The sequence below is a fragment of the Cheilinus undulatus genome, linkage group 15, assembly GCF_018320785.1.
Source record: "Cheilinus undulatus linkage group 15, ASM1832078v1, whole genome shotgun sequence".
Classification (NCBI taxonomy): Eukaryota; Metazoa; Chordata; class Actinopteri; order Labriformes; family Labridae; genus Cheilinus; species Cheilinus undulatus.
The window spans coordinates 39382203-39401114 of NC_054879.1; the positions used below are offsets into that span (position 1 = coordinate 39382203).

The following is an 18912-nucleotide window of genomic DNA, read 5'->3' on the forward strand; positions in this document are numbered from 1 at the left end:
CCATAGTTTGGACACCCCTGGCCTACAGTGTTTGGATGATTTGTGATATCATCATCAGATAGACGCTACATGCCTCTAGGAATGGACATGAATTTCTCAATATTTCCTATGAAGCCAGGGGTAAATGCTCCTCAGGCAAGTTTTCCTGGAGGCTGTAATGTCTTGTTCAGTATTAACCCTGGAGTTATGCCATTTGTCTGCTGAGTCTCAAACAGCAGAATTTAAGTTACAGCATCTTGTCTCACGTTCACCTCAGCCATATGAGCTGAAAGATAAGCTAATGTTGGGATTTTCTCACAATTAAGGAAAGCAAAGTTTGCTTAAATAGCATAACAATGCAGATTTGTAACTGCATGTGCTAGCATCATCGTCAAATCATCGTGCTGTAGCATCCTGACACCTCACAAGTGACACAGTGGCGGGGCATTACAGCCCTGCAGCCCTGCTCCTATCCGCCTCTCTGTTACTTGTGTTGACACCGAAACAATTCTTGATTTCTTTTCACTTTTCTCACTCCGCAGAGCTTTTTAGCCTCTTTTGCAAAGAGGAGACTTGTGCATTATCATCCATTACTGTGTTTAAATGTTATGATCTGGCTTGTGTCACTCGAAGGCAGAACTATGCAGCTCAGAGCTGTCAAAGACTTGTCAATTCAAAGAGCCCTGCTTCAGTTTCTCTGCATTCAAAATAAAATATTCTTTTAACAGGGGGAAAACGGCAATTTACGAAGCAGAGAGCATGCAATGCTGCATCATGCGTCCAGTTTGGTATGGTTCTGTATGCTAGAGATTAGCTGAGGGCTAACGATGTACTGGCACAACCTGGATACTTGGACAGAGAGAATATTGTGTCTTTAGCCTGTGGATGTCCTTAAACAGCCTTTTTATTGCTCATGGGTTACCTCTTCATATCAGAAAATCCCATGTTCTACTGGCATACATTCAGAGAATGTGCCATGCTTTGCAACCAAAAACAGAGTGCATTGCTTTTGCCTTTCTGCAGCAGAGTGATGCCTTCATGAGCGGGTTCTGTGTCTACATCACACTGAGGTTCATTTACAGTGACTTACCAACAGTCTTCACAGTGACTGTCTTGTTTGCCGATTTCTCTCCTATCTTCTCCCAGATGAGCTCTGGCTCCGTCCCGGTCTGGATCCACTCTGTAGCGGCGCAGCTATACTGTCCCTCGTCCCCAGGTAAGGCGTTGTAAACGGACAGAGAGAACGTGTCGGCCCCCACCTTCTCAACACGGATCTCCCCGTAACTGGCCCGCTCTCTGTAAACAGGACTGTGCCATACCGTGCCGTCTTTATCCACAGAGGCCACCTCCTGAGCCGTTCCGGTACCCTCCTTGTCCGTCCACTGCCAGGAAACAGAAAGAGGGCCTGTGGTGGTCTGGATCAGGCAGCTGAGCTGGATGACATCCCCCTCCAGGACCTCGGAGGAGTTAGTGGACAAAGACACTGTGATGTTGCTCTCTGAAAGGGAAAGAAAAAAGAGACAAGGAGGTGAGAAAAGGAGGTAGAAAGAGTTCCTCGACTTCAAGAGGACTCAGACTTTCTGCGTTGAAGTATTCACAGAGTTCAGGAGGCCACAGGCGATGAAACAAAACACAGTTCCTGTTCCCGGGTGTATCACCAAGAGCTGCACCGGCGTGTTTGTGTGCGTGAATCTAAGCGCTTTTGTGACTGGCCTCGGGCACATCAGAGTGAAATCCCACAGAACAGAGGCTCTGGTGAGTTTGTGTGTGCGGGTTTGGATCCTCTTTGTGAACTTTGTGCGCCTGTGTTGACCAAAGTCCACGGGCAACGGAAAGAAGCCTTGCGATCACAGAGCTCAGCGGCACTTCAAGAAGATGAGGATAAAAGTCTTTACAGCTCTTCTCCTTGACTCTCATCGCTCCATCATCCATCTCTAGTTGACCCAAACGTTTTTCTTTTTCTTGCCACTGCTGCTGCTTCTTTCTTGGGGGCGTGGCTTAAAGGATTCTCACCCCCCCCCACCTCCCCTCGGGCCAAGCTCCAGTGCCTCCCTCTCAGCTCGCCAGCCCTCCTAATAAGCCCGGGCTTTCTCTGTGAATATGGAATAAACTCGCTTCTTATTTCTATCACACTCAAATGAACAAAGGGAGAAGCCTTCATCCTTTTCCTCTCGTTTTTGTCTTTCATTGTTACAGCTACATAGTTTTTTTTTCTTTTTCCACAGCAGAGAACATATTGTATTCCATTACTTTTTCACACCGAGGAGAAAATTGTCTTCTTTCTGGACAGCTGCGGCTTTTTCTCAAACTTTTCCCTTTTTTGTCTCCCTCTAAACTTTTCGTATTTTTAAATTTTCACCACTCTCCCCCACCAGCTCTTTGGTCTTTGTTTTTCAGACTTCACAATACATTTCCTCTCTTAAACCCCCCCTCTCTCTTCTCCTCTACCCTTGCACTTGTCCTTTTAATCTGTATGAAAGAGATTCAGTGTGGCATGTGAGCTCTCTTTACCTTTCTAGTTGCAAAGGTAAACTCATCCATCAGCGCTGATTCGCCACAAGTGTTTACCTCTGCTGTCACCCCTGACTCATCACTTTTAACCCCTGTCTCACCCCATTCCCCACTCACCCCCTACTCCTCCAATTAAAATGATGGAGCACTTCCCGAAATTGTGAGAGTACGCGACAAAGTCTGTATATGAAAAAACAGCCGGCCTGACCACAACTGCTGTATTTCATGGAAGTTCTCCTCTAATAACCACGGCCATTATCCTGTGTAAACCCTATAAACATCCTTTATGGGGCATTAAGGTCTTTTGTTGGAAAAACAAAAACTCCCATACAGAGAGGCTCCCTGGAGACGGCTGCAGGCTCGGGGGCCATTGTTTTGGGCTGATTTAGCAGGGGGTGCAGTGCGGTCAGGATAAGGTAGCGCTGGCTGCTCATGAGGAGATACTTCTCTGTGGTTATTATGTTTTATTATGCTGGTCGCAGCTGGCTCCACGCTGCGTTCCCGTCCTGAGAGACACGGAGGTGCAGAGAGAGGAGGAGAGGGGATGAACTGGTGGAGGAGCGCTTTCCAGATGCTGTTGTGATGGAGAAAAATCTCATTGACACGTGAGAGGACTGTAAGCAGGGCTAGGATGATGAAGCAAAATATGATCGTGATAGCTTTAAGAGTATTGGATGATAAACAAATAGTGACAAAACATAAGATAACAAAATGTGCCATTATCTAATCGTATAAAATCAGAGTATAAGGTGCCGTTCCATCCTTGGTGATCAGTATGATGTTCTTTTATTAAAATGTTTGTTTTTTTCTTGTCTTTCTTTTTTTTTCAAGGTGTATTTTGTCAAATGTAAGACAAGTCTTTGTCTTCTTTTTGGTCAGCAGTGGTTTCCCCCTTAGAACTCTCCTGTGGAGGCCGTTTTTGCCCTGTCTCATTTTGTTGGATCATGAACACTGACCCTAATTAAGTCAAGTGAGGTCTGCAGGTCTTTAGATTTTGTCCTGGGTTCTTTTGTGACCTCCTGGATAAGTCATCGATGCGCCCTTGTGGGCCGGACTCCTGGGAAGGTTTACCACTGTTCTAAGTTTTCTCCATTTGTGGATAATGGCTCTCACCATGGGTTTCATGAGTCCCAAAGCCTTAGAAATTGCTTTGTTACCTTCTCCAGACTGATAGATGTTAATGCCTTAGTTTGAACTCAGCTTTCCAAAAAATATGAATAATTATAGTTAAGTCATGATTTAATGGGAGGTAGGGTTTGGATGACTTTTTCTGTTAATAAAACACTAATGACTGATTTGTACTCTTGCTTATGTTTTCCATCAACAGAGATAATTACATCTGCCCATAGAGATAACCATTAAACTAACTTGTGTTTTCGTTGTCAATTTCACCATTTGATGTCCTCGTATCACCTGATCATGATGTTTTGTCATGTTGCTCACACTTTATCACTTTCCTTTACCATTTTCAGCTCTGAAACCATCAATTTTTTTGGTTATTTAGTTGTCACGCTCTTGCAGTTAAGATGTGGAGCAACTTAACAATGACCGATGTTTCAGACTAGTTTTTTTCAACACAGGGCTTAGTGTGAACTTCATTCCCAAACTGAAGACAAAATGAAGCCATAGCTGGTGCAAAAACCACAGATATTCTGATACATCACACATGATTTTCTTGCAATCCATCAATAAACACAGAATTTCTGTACTGAGATATTACCCTTACTTTTGCCCAGATATTTGTAGCATTTCATATCTTATCATACTGTATTGTATAGCAATATTTTAATTTGTATCGCTTTGTATTGTATCATATTGTAAGGTATGGTATCGTAATGTTTCATGTCCTTTCGCATCACTTATCTTATCATACTGTATCATCTTGTATCAAATCGCTTGTAATGTACAGCATCTTAATGTATTTATTATATCGTAATGTATACTTTCATATCGTACCGTATTTTAATGTATTGCACTGTAATGTTTTTTTATCCTGTTGCATCATATCCTATTGGATCAGGTCACATAGTATCGTCTTTTATCATTTTGTAGTGAATTGCATCTTAATTTATGGCTTGTAATATATTGTATCTTCATTTAAGGTATTGTATCGTATCATGAATCGGGGTCATTAATTTGTATTGATAGCCTTATCGATACTCTTAATTGATCTGAGTCCTTATCGATACCACTATCGATACTTTTCTATAGTTTGGTGGAAAGACAAAATGAGGACAAATATTTACACTCGAAGTGGTCTTAGCTGAGAAGTACTTGAGCTTAAAAGATTCAGTCTGTCACATCTATTGTATCTACCTCAAATACAAACACATTCTTCATATTCACATCTGTATTTGTTGAAGTTAATGGTCAAAAACTAAATTTTCCCATTTCTTTGTGTTAAACATATCATAACATATAGAATATCATCGTCTAATTTACTGAGGTCACCTGAATGCATCATATTTTCCATCTTTAAGCTCCTTAAGTTCACTAATTAACTTAAATTCTGCCGATTCCACTGCAGATTTCTACACTGGATTAATACTAATAACAAAAGGAATTGCTACAAAGTTTTGGAATACTTTTCATCTGAGCAGATGAAGAAGAAAAATGTCCTGAGTGCCTGTGTCTTTTTCTTTTTTTTTAAAGATTTATTTTTGGCCTTTATTAGATAGGACAGTGGATAGAGTCAGAAACAGGGAAGAGACCGGGGAGAAACATGCAGGAAATGGTGCCACGGGCCGGATTCGAGCCCGGGTCGCCTGCGTACAAGGCGCGCGCCTTAGCCACTTGACTACCATCGCACCCCCTGAGTGCCTATGTCTCCCAGCGCAGGAGTCTTTTGTCCTCAAGCCAACAGCTGAAGGTACCAGATTCTGGTTTGTTGTGATGCACAATACTGATGTGCTTTTAGTTTATGTTGCCCTTGCAAGAACAGATGTATGTTTTTACACCAGTTTTATCGTAAAATGACATTACTTTGTGGAGCCTGTGAGACTCCATAGCAGTATAGATAAGCCAAATCGTTACCGATTTTCGGGTATTAGAAAAATAACGATGGGACCCGGGTTTTGATCCCCATCCCTAATCATATGACGATGTATGCTATTGTATTGTACAATATCATAATAAATAGTATAATAAATAATGTATACTATTATAATGTATTAAATCACAATATATTGTATCGTGTTGCATCGTACTGATCTCATCTTATCATGTTGCATTTTGACGTATTGTATTGTATGGTAGTGATAGTGTTATCTTGAATCATATCATTTGGTATCATTTATATTGTATCAAATCAGGTCTCATCATATCGAATCATGTCGCTTTAGCAGATTCCCTTGTATCATATGAGAATCTTGTATCATATCTTATCGTATTGTGTGGCATCGTATCAAATCGCATGATACAGTATGGTCTTGTATCATGTCATTTAGCATTGTTTTGTATCATATGTTATTTTATTGTATCATATAATTTTGTATTGCGTTGCATTGTATTGTGTTGCATCATACATTTTCATATCTTGTATCATATTGTATCCTTTTGTATTGTTTTGTAATTTATCGTGTCATAATCTATAGTGACTACTCCTGAATCTTCCACTTTATGGTACCCTGTTTGATCTTTCCATGTAAAGAAAAATATTTGTAGTTTATCATCATCAGACTTAATTTTTATTGCATCCCATTTCGCCACCCATCCCTAATTGTGAGTCAGGACAGGACATTTTTAAGGCTTGTCCTCACTTTTACATCGATCAGCTGTGAACCTCAGGCACTCCCCTGCCCTTCTTAACCCAGCTAAAGTGGTCCACTCACCTGCAGAACACAACGTAAATTCAGCCAGGGGAACCACTTAGCGGACCCCTTGAGAGCCAGGTGCCTTTCTCTGCTTCTTTTCTCTCTCCACGCTTTAATTTCATGGCTGTTAGCTCAGCCGTCTTGAGTCTTCTGCTCTCCATTATCCTGCTATAGTGTTACCCCCCCCCCTTTACCCCCTACCTACTTCTCTCAGCTAAAGCCAAGGAAATGGGAAAGAACCATAATGCTGTATTACCAATCCTTAGCAGTCCACTCAAACAGAAAACATATTAGGAATACAAGTGGCATCCATTCCCCTCTTACTCACAGCTAACAATAGAGGCTGCGCTGCTATCTCTGAAAGGCCACCTTGGAGAAAGCGAGAGTGTGGAAAGGAGCACAGCATGACATCCCATGCTGCCTACATGAAGATAAAGCTGTTATTATGGAAAGCTCATCACTCGCAGTGTAATTGACAACTAAGGACGGAACAAATAAGCCAGTGGCCTCGAGAAGAGATGATTACTCACTGAGCGGCTGGACTGTGATCTGGACATTTCTGGACCTCTTGCTGCGATCGATGAAGTCTCCCGTGGGCGTCTTCTCCCGCTCCGTCACACGGCAGATGTACTTCCCAGCATCCTCGGGCCGGAGGTGCTGTAGCTTTAAAAGGTGCACGTTGGGGCTCTCTTTGCGCACTGTCATGTGACCCGCTGCCTCTCGGGCTACGTACTCTGGGCCCAGGACAGGCACGGCACTGGGGCCCACCACGGCCACCGGTGAGCTGCTGAAGACCCACGACACCGAGAAGAAGCGCTCGGGGACGTTCTGGGCCTCAATGGTGCAGCGAAGCTCCAGCGGCTCACCGGCCGTGAAGGACCGTCGCTCCGTGCTCACCTGGATGCTGAAATCTCGATCTGAGGGAGGGAAAACAAGAGAAGAAACATGAAGAAGAGCCAAGGTTAAAGAAATATTTAGGAGAACAAAATGCTCTGTGATATGAAACCAAAAAAGAAAAGCCTCCTTTGAATGTTGCACATCATTGAAGCTTAGTAAGATAAGAATTTTATCCTCTAACAGTAAATGTACAAAATCCTTGAATACAGCAGCATATTTTAAATCAAGCTGCAGATTTCAGAGTGTAGGAGTGGAAGAAATCTCTTCAAGAAGGTGATATTTGTTACATTCCAAAACAACTTGCTCCTGATGTTGAAAACAAGACTGATGTCTAAATAAGGGCTGCAATTGAAATGCCAAACATGCTGCGTTTCCTTAATAACCACAGTCTGGGGTGCTGAACCTGCATGCTGAGAGAAAGAGAGCAAGGCGGACGAGAAAGGTAGAGAGTAGAGGTGGGATTTGAGGTGGTCAGGAATGGATGGTTGCAATTAAAAAGCATCAGTTAGAGTGGGAAAAAAGGGAGACAGAACAGAAAGTAGAGAAGCTGGAGGTCACGCAGGGCTCTGTTCCTGTAAAACGCTGATCTTTCAGAGCGCTCTGCTCTCATTCCCCCCTTGGTTTCACCTCTGCAATAAAAAACACATCTAATTAACATTCTCTTCAGCAGTCTGAGACACAGTCAGCCTCTCTCTCCCTCCTCCTGCGCAGTCTAAGACTGAACAGAACAGACAGAGTAAACAGTGCCAGCGTTAGCTCTTCTTCTAGGACACAGAACGCCAGCTGCCGCTGCTGCGCATGTGCTGTCATGTTTATATGTGTGTCTACGTCAGCGTGTTCACTTTTTATTTGCAGTATTAATTTCCAGATGATGAGCACAGTATGTATCAGAGACGGCTGCCTCGCCTCAGAGTGAGCTGGTCGCCCCGAGCTGTAATTACAGAGACTTTAAACAGACTTCCTGAGAGACGTGCTCATGTGGAAAAGTTCAAAGGCAGAGGTTGGTATAGAGCTTGTTGTGCTGGGGGAACATTATAGTGGGAGGGAGAGGGATACTGTTAACACGTACACAAAGGCGTGAACGCACAAACTGTACTAGATATTGACATGAACAAGAATTCAGAGTAGTTTTTATTAAAAGACAAACAGCAGGGAGATTGTACTGAAACATCGCGCATCAATAAACAATGAAGACAAGAGTTTTATACCTGGTTGCAAAAATAATCTCATAAAATGCCAAACATTTTCGGAATTTTAATGCAAGGATTTTATTTGCTTTTCTCTTTTTCTCCATTTGGTTGTCTGATTTATAGACTACATCTCACAAAAGGTATTTACAAGAAAGATGCATCAGGGCATAAACTATAGAAAGAATAGAAACGCTACACAATCCCATATTTTATACGATTATATAATCAACCAGAGCTGTCAAAAAAGACCCAGCAGATTATAACCATAAGAATTTACTAATATTCACAGGTTCAGGCTGCCTGAATCTTTTTGATCAGGGATGTTCCGATAACATTATTTCCTTCAAATGCAATTGACCGATGGCTAAGTCCCGCCCTCAAACGTGATGAGCCAATCACAGTGTGTATAGCCATTCCAATACACTTGGACATCTGCTCCCTGGACGTCCACTGAAATGTACAGGAGAAAGCCAGTTTTTGTACGGTTTTATGAGGTTTTTTTTGAGATTATAAGTTTAAAAATGGTCAAACGGTGTTCATGGGGTACATGTGACTCCAACACAAGGTATCCTGGGAGGCTAGGTGACAGAGTGTATTTTTTATCCTTTCCTAAGCCACATCTAAACCGAGAAAAGTGTCTTCTCTGGATAAAGTTGCACGGTATACCACAACATCAACTCACTGTGAATAAAATTAACAAGGATGTCATCTGTTCTAAGGTAAGCCAACGTCATATTTGAGGCAGCATATTGTCACTTTGCTGGAAAGAAATATAAAGTTATCTTTAACATCTCTAACGTTAGCTAAAGTTAGCCTAACGTTAGCTCCTAGCTGCATAGTTCGTTGTGTCTTGTTGTTTGTTGGGAGTTCATTGGCTTTGTTTGATCTAGTTTTTGTTCTTTGGTGATCGTACATCATTGTTAGCTGTTGTCCAAAGGGCTCTAGTTAAACTAACGTTAACTTCTGTGGCTTAGCTTCATTAACTTAACTGTAATAGCCGAGATAACAAAGGTTGGCAAACGTTACGCTGAATGATTCAATGTAAATACTGGAGCACCAAACTAACGGAGAGACACTGTTGGTAAAGATGGTAAAAAGGATGTCATTTTTTTTTTTTAATCATATTCTGAGCCAAAATCCTTAACTTCAGTGGCACTTTGATGCTGATCCTCTATCTTGTGGTCTGAGAGTGTGATGGCAATGAGATACTGTTTATCACATCTGCACTGGGACCTGTAAATTTTGGCTTGTAACTGAAGCTTTTTATCGACCTTCTCGACAATAAAATGATTAATATATCCCTCCAATGCGTAGTTTAGACCCTTTTGGTGACTTCTAGATGATATGTTATCTTTCTGTCTCCAAAAATCATCAGTGGTCTCCTGTGAAATGTCTCCTACTGTGATACCTGCAATAGCGTTGCCTCCTTTTGGCAGCTTAAAAGTATGTTAAGTTATAGAGCAGTAGTTCTCACCAGGGTCTCTTTTTCTTTTTTGACTTCCCCTGGGTGGCCCATAAGGTGCTGCAGTGGTGGCATGAAGTTTTCGACTAACCATCTCTTTGCTAACTAAAAAGCATCTAAAAAGTGTTACATTCCTGTGTATATTTCTTTGATGTTAAAAAGTAAAAAAAAAAAAAAAAAAAAGAGTGGCATCATATACATATACTATATGTACAAAAGTATTTGGCTACAGCCATTAGTTATTGAATTCAGACTCATTTCCACGGGTCTATAAAAACAAGCACCTAGCCATGCAGTCTCCATTTGCAATAATTTGTGATACTAAATGGGTTGTTCTGCAGAGCTCAGTGCTAAGGTGCATGGTGGGTAAAATTCACTAACACTCTGCTGATTCCATAGCTGAAGAGTTTCACAAAAACTGTGTGATGGCAGCTTCATGTAATGGGTTTCCATTACAGCTGCATGCAAGCCAATGCCAAAGCGTCGGCTGGAGAGGTGTACAGCAATGGTTCTCAATTTCTCTCCTTAAGAGAAATTATGACTCAAATTCTAAAAGAAAACCAAACAGTTTAATTTATTTGATGAAAAATGTGGCAGAGTGGACTCAAAATGAAATTCCCCACATTTTTTCCCAAAACAGTAGGGATGTTGAGTAATTCATAAGAATTTGTTTTACAATCTTGAAAGCCAGCCCTCTAGAAAAGGAGCAGGATAAGTAGAAATCTAGAGACTAATGCTGGGATTTACTCGTCATCGTAGGAAAACCTAAAGTATACAATATGAATTTTAGCTTTAGCTTCGCCCAGCCAGCTGAGAACCACTGGCGTAAAGCACACTGACACTGGACAGTGGAGCAGTGGAAACATGTTCTGTGGAGGGACAAATCACTTTTTAGAAGTCAAAAAATGGGCGAATCTAGGTTTAGCGGATGCCAAGAGAGCATTACCTCCCTGACTGCATTGTGCACTCAGAGAAATTTGATAGAGGAGGTACAATGGTATGGGGCTGTTTTTAAGAGTCTGGGCTAGTCCCCTTATCTCCAGTGAAGGTCAATGCTACGCTTTCAACTGTGGGGCAACTTTTCTATTCCAACTTGACTGTGCCCCAGTGCACAACGCAAGAACTATAGAGACATGGTTTGATGAGTTTGGTGTGGAAGAACTTGACCTGCTCTCAACCCTATCAAGAATCTTTGGGATGAACTGGGATGGACTGGGATGGAGATCGTGATCCAGGCCTTCTTGTCCAATATCAGTGCCTGACCTCATAAATGCTCTACAGAATGAATCGGTACAAATTCCCACTGAAATATGTCAAATTTTTGCAGGAAGCCTTTCAAGAAGAGTGGAGGCTGTTATAGCTGCAAAAGGGGGGTCACTTCAGTGGTCATGCATCTGAATACTTTTGTCCATATAATGAACCGCTGCATTGGTGCATCTGTAGAAAAAGTCCAAATAAGGTACGGGATAAAAGTTCAAACTTATTGGTACACACATGTAGGGCCCAGAGTTTTGTGTTTGTGTAAAGCACACATAAATGTGTTGGCATTTGTGTGAACAGAAAAACTGAGAAATAATGAGATTTGTTGCAGCTTCTCTTCTATCACGGCATCAGGACAGCAGGACATTATATCATAACATTTGGATGTGATTCATTGTGAATAAAGGTCAGGAAGCTAAGAATCCCTAGACCTGCTTTAACAAGATTTTAGTCAGCATGAAGGTTTGTTTGGACCAAATGTTACAGAAGAGTTTAGCTGAAAAGGATGCAGAGCATTGGAATAGAGAACAGACTTAAAAGATGCAAGACAGAATGTAAAACGAAAGATTTTAAAGCAACAGAAGGAGAAAGGAGGAAGTGAAAATGCAGTGTTGAGACATGATTGTGAGAATAAGGGAGGAGGTGAGAGAAAAGAAAAATGTAAAAAACAAGGATGGAAATGTGCATTAGGATTCTGGCTGCTGCTCTTCTCGGTGATGCTGGTGATTAGCTTGTGACGGAGCTGTCTTGAAATCCACTCCATCTTTTTTAATCAGAGCGTAATGGAGGAGCTACTCTCTAAATTTCTCCCTCTTTCTTTTAAAGAGAAAACCTGGACAGGTGCAACATCAAATGCAAAAGCCCAGCCTTAAGCGAAGCACGTTCAGCTCTCATTATGCAATAAGCACACAAGGAGGACTCAAACTGAATCCACACATGAGGTACAGTTGGAGCTTTCACACCCGGAGTTTCACTCCGCTGTATTCTCTTTGTCACACAACAACACCCCCATCCATTATAGATTACAGAGCAGACAAGAGAATGATGAAGGACGCCGAGAGGAGAGCTCTTTGCTCTTTTTGTCTCCTCCCTCAAGTCGTAGGAACTCATCTGACAGGCCTGTTTTACATCTGACTTCTTCTCCTCCTCATCCTCTGAGTGCTATCTGGGGCACCATCAAGCCGCGTCGGTCCAGAGCGGATCTGACGCTTAATGGAGTAACGCAAAATGATTCCACTTTGAAATGATTTACTGGCATGAGGCGTCCGCCGCTGCGTGGTGGTGCCGTAATTGAGCCCAAGTCAAAGCAGTTTATCGCCCATCTCTTTGGGCCTTTCTTGGGCGCACACAAAGAGATTCTTTATGCAAGTGGGGTACAAGGAGGAGAGGGTGATGGGGTCGAGCTGGGTGGGAGGTTATGAGCACTCATGAGGAGTCGTAAAGCCGTCTTTGTTCCTGCCTCATCGCCCTAGAGGTTGACAGCTTATTAGATCATTACCCTATGAGGCCTTGTTCATCGCCCATCATGCTCTTTGTGTCTCCCACATACGTTACTTCCTCATCCTCCCCCTCATTCTTGATCACTAACTCACTTCCTCCCCTCTGTTAGACAATCCCCTCCTTCGGAGTTGGCACTAAAATGGCGTGATTTCTCCCACTTGTGCAACAGAGCACAAACAAGAAAGCTGTAATTGTTGGCAAGGAAGTAATTGAAAAACACATTTCTGGCTTCTGATCTCTAGGCTACTTGTTGCCTTGGAGATGGTACACGCAGGTCTCCCTGTGTCAAAAACCCCCTCGCTGTTCAGAGCTGCTTAAATTATCTTCGGATGTGCTTGTAATGTTGCCCGTCACACAGATGCACATACAAAAAGCGTGGAGCCTGTGGAGGTTTAGTTAAGCCCTTTTTAGTGAGCTAATGAGCTTAGCGTGTGATAGTGATCAGCAATCAGAGGGTGCTGGCCCACATGTTCGGGTATGTGTCTGTCAAAGAGGACGAAGGGGACCTAAGAGTGGAATCCTCAACCTCTGGTTTAATTATTGTTTGCACAAATACAAGAACATGGACAAACAAACATTAAAAACTGTTGACTAAAGGGCTTCATAACTGGAACTTCCGGTGTGATTTCTGAAAAGGCAGCACAGAAAAATTGATCTTTTGCTTTGTAGCTGAGTTGACACTAGGGTTTGTGAGTCTAGCTATTTGGAAAACATTTTTCAATACCACAGCAACAAAAATACAAATCCCAGGGGCCCAATATTGGGTTATTTCTTGCTTTTTAGTCACAAAAACTGCAAGAAAACTCTTTTACAACATCCAAATTGCACAAAACACTGGCAATCTATCAGCACCAAAACAATACAACTATTTTCATGCCAATTAGACAGTTCTCTCTCTATTTGGGCCAAAATGTGACCATTGGTACTTTATTCAAGAACACTTGGCAGAGAAGGCTCTTCTCATAAAATGCTCCCTGGGTTAGTCAAGCAGCATGTTTTGACTGTACAGGGAGTGCATAGCTATGTGGGCAGATACATTTATGACAATGCGTATTGAATACAATAAAATTAGTTCAAAGGCAATTCATCCATATAACATGAATCTGAATGAGAGTGCAACAGCTTTATGCTATAAAGGAGGTGGCTGGGGTGGAGGAGGTTAAGCTTTGCCAGCAGCAGCAGTAGCGTGGTGTATCAGCATTAATGCAAGCAGGGATTCATGAGAATAAGTCATGTTTAAATTTACCACCGTGTTGGGAGGAAAGAACTGTGGTTGCTTGTAAGAGCTGGGAGGTGATTATTGGGATCAGCTGACCATCAGCTGATCACGGCTGGGCGTATGACAACAGTGTCCTGCATGAACTACACATTTGTTGGTATTAAGTGATAAACTTTTATCATTTTAAAACTTGTGGCACTCAAAGATATCAAACCATAAAAGAATTGACAATCTATTATGAGACATCATCAGTCAGTCAAACAATGTAAATGAAGTCCTAAATCTTTTAAACGTTTCAGTAATACCAGATAGACTTTTCTGTACAATGTCACTTGAATGGGACACCTTTCAAATCCATCTGCAAATACAAAGTGTTGGGGGAGGGCAGGACCTTTGAAAAAATTCTAAGAGGGTAACCAAACAAACATTATGTCTTTCAAATTTGTTGTAGGCCAATCAGACGTATAAGAGATACAGATCAGTCATGGCCAATTTAATTTTTGAATAGAATATATATAAAAAAACTGTTTACTTTGTAAGTGAAGCCAGATTTCTACAAAGTAATCTCAATCAAACCAAAATATGTAAGGTAAAATAAGTGACTGCCAGCCAGTTGGTGCATAGCCTCACAGTTTTTGAAATGGGGATCACACGAGTGCAGTGAATGTGTCTCAAGTGATTGTGTTAAAAAGCATTCGGGAAAGGGCAGAGCCTTTGAAAAAAAAAACTAGGAGGCTGATTAGATGAATGTTCTGTCCGTCACATCTTTACGGGCCTATCAGAGCAACAAAACACATGACGTAGCCGCTAACGAGCTGCGCCCCTACCAAGGGAGTAAACTCCATAAAGAACTGCATAATGCGAACCATGGCGACTGTAGACATGTCAGTACACGACGTTTGTCATTTTGCAAAGAAAACAACTCAATGCTGTTCTTTGTTCTTTTAACGAAGAAATGTCGTCAAGTTCTAATAAAACTGATGCTAAAGCAGCATTCACGCTAAGCTCTTCTGCCATAATTGCACCGGCCTCTTGTTGCCGCTTGCTTACGTCACGACTCCTCCGTGCCTGACAGTACTGCCCCTTGATGCTGATTGGTCCTGTCACTTTCTAACTGGGCCCAAACGGTTCAGATGGGAGCTTTGAAAGATGGATCTGCCAATGAGAAACAAGGAAATGGGCGTATCTATCTGCTTTGTGTTCAGATGACCTTTAGCCTTCGCTGTCTCTTCTGCAAGTTTGGCATTTAACTTGCCCCTCCTTGTACTCCAGCTTCACATGGAATTCTGTCAATGCCAAGGTCACAATCAAACATTGTGTCTCCCTAGCAGACCACTTTTTCTCCATTTTCTGCTCATCTTCACAACCTAGAAAGTGCCACGCCCACTGATGATGAAGAACCAGTGTTTTTTTGGCTCCAGCTAAGAACCGACCTTTCAGATTCAGAACCAATTTTGTTTTGGTTTGAATGTGCCGGCCGGTTCAAAATTAAGTTTAGGAACCAGAACTGGCACGGAGCCTTGCCAATCTGAAAGGCCTATGACTGAGCTCCAGAGAACCTGTGTGGAGATTGGAACGAAGTTCCAGAAGGACAACCACCACTGCAGCCTTCAGTGGCTAGATGGAAGCCTCTCCTCAGTGCAAAACACATGAAGCCCACTTGCTTGGCACGGAGTTTTTTGCAAACTCCAAGCTGGCAATGCATGTACTGTATGAAATCAGGAAGAATGATAAAATCTGGTTAAATGAGTGCAATTTTGTCCAGAGGGGGCGCCAAAAGTCAACAAAAACAAGAGTTGACAACAGGAGCTTTAAAAATTGTTCCCTCTTTATTTATGTTGAAAATGGATTTTGTTTCCATTATTCATGAATCTATATCAGACTTTTTAAAGCTGACATGAGAAAAAGTCAGTTGAAAGGACAGCTTATAACCCCAATGCAACCCCCTACCGCACCAAAATAAATCCACAGTTTATTGATGGACTTCTTGTCATTGATGTGCACTCGTTTTATTTTTGCAGAGCATGAATGTCTCGTACACATTCCACTGTTCTGTTCAGTGAAGAATGCCAGAATGCCAGTACGGGTCCTAACACGATTGGGTCAGAAGCCTTAATGCAGCACATTAATGTGCCTGTAGACGTCATTTTGAAACACAGACCCAGCTCTCTCTAAGCTAAACAAACACACACATCCATTGCACAGAATGAATCAGCTGCACTACTGAGCTGCTTAGTTCTGCATTCTGCATGATAGAGCCAAGACTCTTTTCTAGAAGGTTCTGTGAGTACTTAAAGTGTTGTGATAAGGAAAGAGTCTGCGCATGCTGCAACACTTACTGACTCTTTCATCATTTAGAACAGGGATGTCATACTCAATCACAGCAGGGGCCGAATTCTGAATATGGGTTTAACCTGAGGGCCAAACAGGGTCAAAATTCCCCATAAACTGTCAAACTCATCCTCACCAGTAATGAATTTTAGGGAAAAAAAATTAACATTGATGATAAATGATTTTGTGATAAAGTCAAAAGATAAAATCAGGATTTTTAACAGTTAAAGTACTAAATAGAATTTATATTCATAAGTTTAAAAAGTCAAAAGATGAGATGAAAAAATTAAAAAAATTTTAATAAAAAAGGTCAGTATTTGGGATTAAAAGTTATATCAAGGAGTTGAAAAGGTCAAAATATGAAAAAAAAAATCTAAATCAAGAGTTTAGAAGGTGAAAATATGAGATAAAATTTAAAATGTTATAAAGGTCCAAAGATGAGATAAAAATTTAAGATTTTAAATCAAAAAGGTTAATATTTGGGATTTTAATTCAAAGTTAGGAGTTGAAAATGTCAAATGTAAAATGTCAAATGTAAGCTAAAAGTCAACCTTAATGAGTTTAAACATCAAAATATGACTTAAAATTTAAAACCGTGACTCTAAATAGTCAAAATATGAGATAAAAGTCATAATTATGATTTGAAAAGGTCAAAATAAGATATAAAAGTCAAAACCAAAACTTAAAGTCAGAATTGTGAGATACAAATTAGAAAATATGAAATGAAAACAACTAATTAGTTTAAGTCTTTACTCTTTCGGATTCTTATGACTTAAAAAGGATATTTTTAATCTTCAAGATGAAGTTTACTTTGTTATACTGGGGGAAATGGGCAGACCTCATACTGGTGGGCCAGTTATAATAACAGTATGATCTGGTGGGCTGGGTTAAACTGTCCCGGATTTGGCCCCTGGGCCTTGAGTTTGATGCCCCTGATTTAGAAAATAACCAGGTTCAGATTGTTTTTTATTTCAGTTTAGATTTTGTGTAAACACTTAGTCAGATATGAATCATGTGGAGTAAAACTGTAGAAAACCAGGCCACCACTCATAATGGATAACCTCCCTCCCTCTCCTTTGTTCTTCTCCTCCCTTCACTCACCTGTGGGCTGAATCCGGAGCTGGGTCTTATCACTCTGCTTGCGAGTCATGGCGAACCAGCTCCCGTCTGTGTCCTGGATCCATTCTGCGGCCTGACAGTACAGCAGACCCTGGTCCACAGGCTGCAGCTTGTGAATGGTCAGCCTGTAGCTCGTAGCGCTGGTTTTATCCAACCTGAGGTCCCCCGCCGCCATCCTCTGCCGGTACGGCCCGCCTGAGCGTAGAACGAAGTCCCTGGACAAGGTGACCAGCTCCTGAGGTGGAGCTGTGGCGTCCTCCGGGGACCTCAGATACCATCCTACGGATAAGTGAGTGTGCTGCAGCGTGGTCCGGGACACCTCGCAAGTTAGCTGGAGCGTGTCGCCCTCCACTTTGGACAGGGTCTGAGCTGAAGCTGTTACTGTCAGCGAATCAGCAATGACTGCAGGGAAAAAAGAGAAGAAGAGGAGAGGAAATTAGCACTCAGAGACAGGAAATGTGGAGGAATTGCTCATAATAAAGCAGCGTTATCTTGTCCATTACTTTATCTCCCTACTTTTCCATAACAGAAAGAGCATTTAATGTTGTTATTCTGGTTTATAAAGACCTGTCTGCAATAAATCAGAATGTCTTTGTTTACACCGACTATTATGAGGGGAAAATAAACAGCCGTTCTGCCGTAAGCGCTTTAAATCTGATTGAGTCCCCGGCGTAAGGAAAAGGTGTTAATGCACCCAAGCTTTCTGTTTGGAGGTGACTGCCCTCTATTTCCTGCTCCATATATGACTTTCACATGTCACCGTGTGTTGATAGCATTCTCTCAATCTCACACAGCCTCCAGAGACCCCTCAGGCCCTTTTTTTTTTCACACCGATTACATCCCATATTGTCTGCCTCAGCAAACACAGCAGCTGGAATCTCACAGCCGCTCTCCCTCCCAATAAACTCTCTTTTTTTTAAAATCACACAGACTAAATATGCAAGCAGCCACTTAAAAGTGCCGTAATATATTCATCACTGCCTTTTGTATCATACAAAACAAGAGAGAATAGAAGAAGACGGACTTCAAGCCAGATGGTTTGAAACGGCTGAGATGAGAGAGAGGAACGTCCGAGTGCAAGGAAGAGACTGAGACATCAAGATGAGATGGTTTCAAAAAGGAGGCCAGAAACGCAGCCTGCACTGACGGAAATAAATATGTATAGCTTTCAAAAGGAGCTAAAGAAGTATTTTGGGATATGTGCAAGGGTGCAGCGATACATGGGTGGGCTAGGAAAAGAGAATGAAAGAGACTGACAGGAACTATTGGACCCCGGATTCAAGAACTTTATGCATTAATCAGCAGAGTTTTGAGCCTTTTTGGGTGCAACTTAAAATGTGTGGCTTTACTGATAAGTCCACACATGTTTGATGTTTCACTTGCTAATCTTAATGTGGCATGATTGTGAAAAAAACAGAAATGATGGTAAAAAAGCCACTGATTGGTTGAAAGTTGACTCGTTAGGTTTAGTGAATTATAAACAAACTCGTCCTGCAGCATCAGGATGGCTTAGTGGACGGCTAACTGCTCCTAACAGAAACATGGATAAAGAATTCTGCATGCTGCCTCAACATCACTAAAAATGTTGAACCAAGCTGCTTTGTGCTTCTGCACACATAATAGCATCTTCAG

At 41.8% G+C, this 18912-nt stretch overlaps 1 protein-coding gene across 1 annotated transcript in view; it reads right to left on the minus strand.

Annotated features, from left to right (window-relative positions):
• igsf3 (immunoglobulin superfamily, member 3) overlaps positions 1–18912 on the minus strand; it is a 168907-nt gene that overhangs the window by 46745 nt on the left and 103250 nt on the right. The window contains exons 4-6 of the mRNA XM_041807475.1: positions 17263–17682; positions 6833–7219; positions 1070–1477 (exon numbers count right to left, since the gene is read on the minus strand). Of these exons, the coding sequence (XP_041663409.1) occupies positions 1070–1477; positions 6833–7219; positions 17263–17682 (1215 nt within the window). The remainder of the gene's footprint in view (positions 1–1069; positions 1478–6832; positions 7220–17262; positions 17683–18912) is intronic.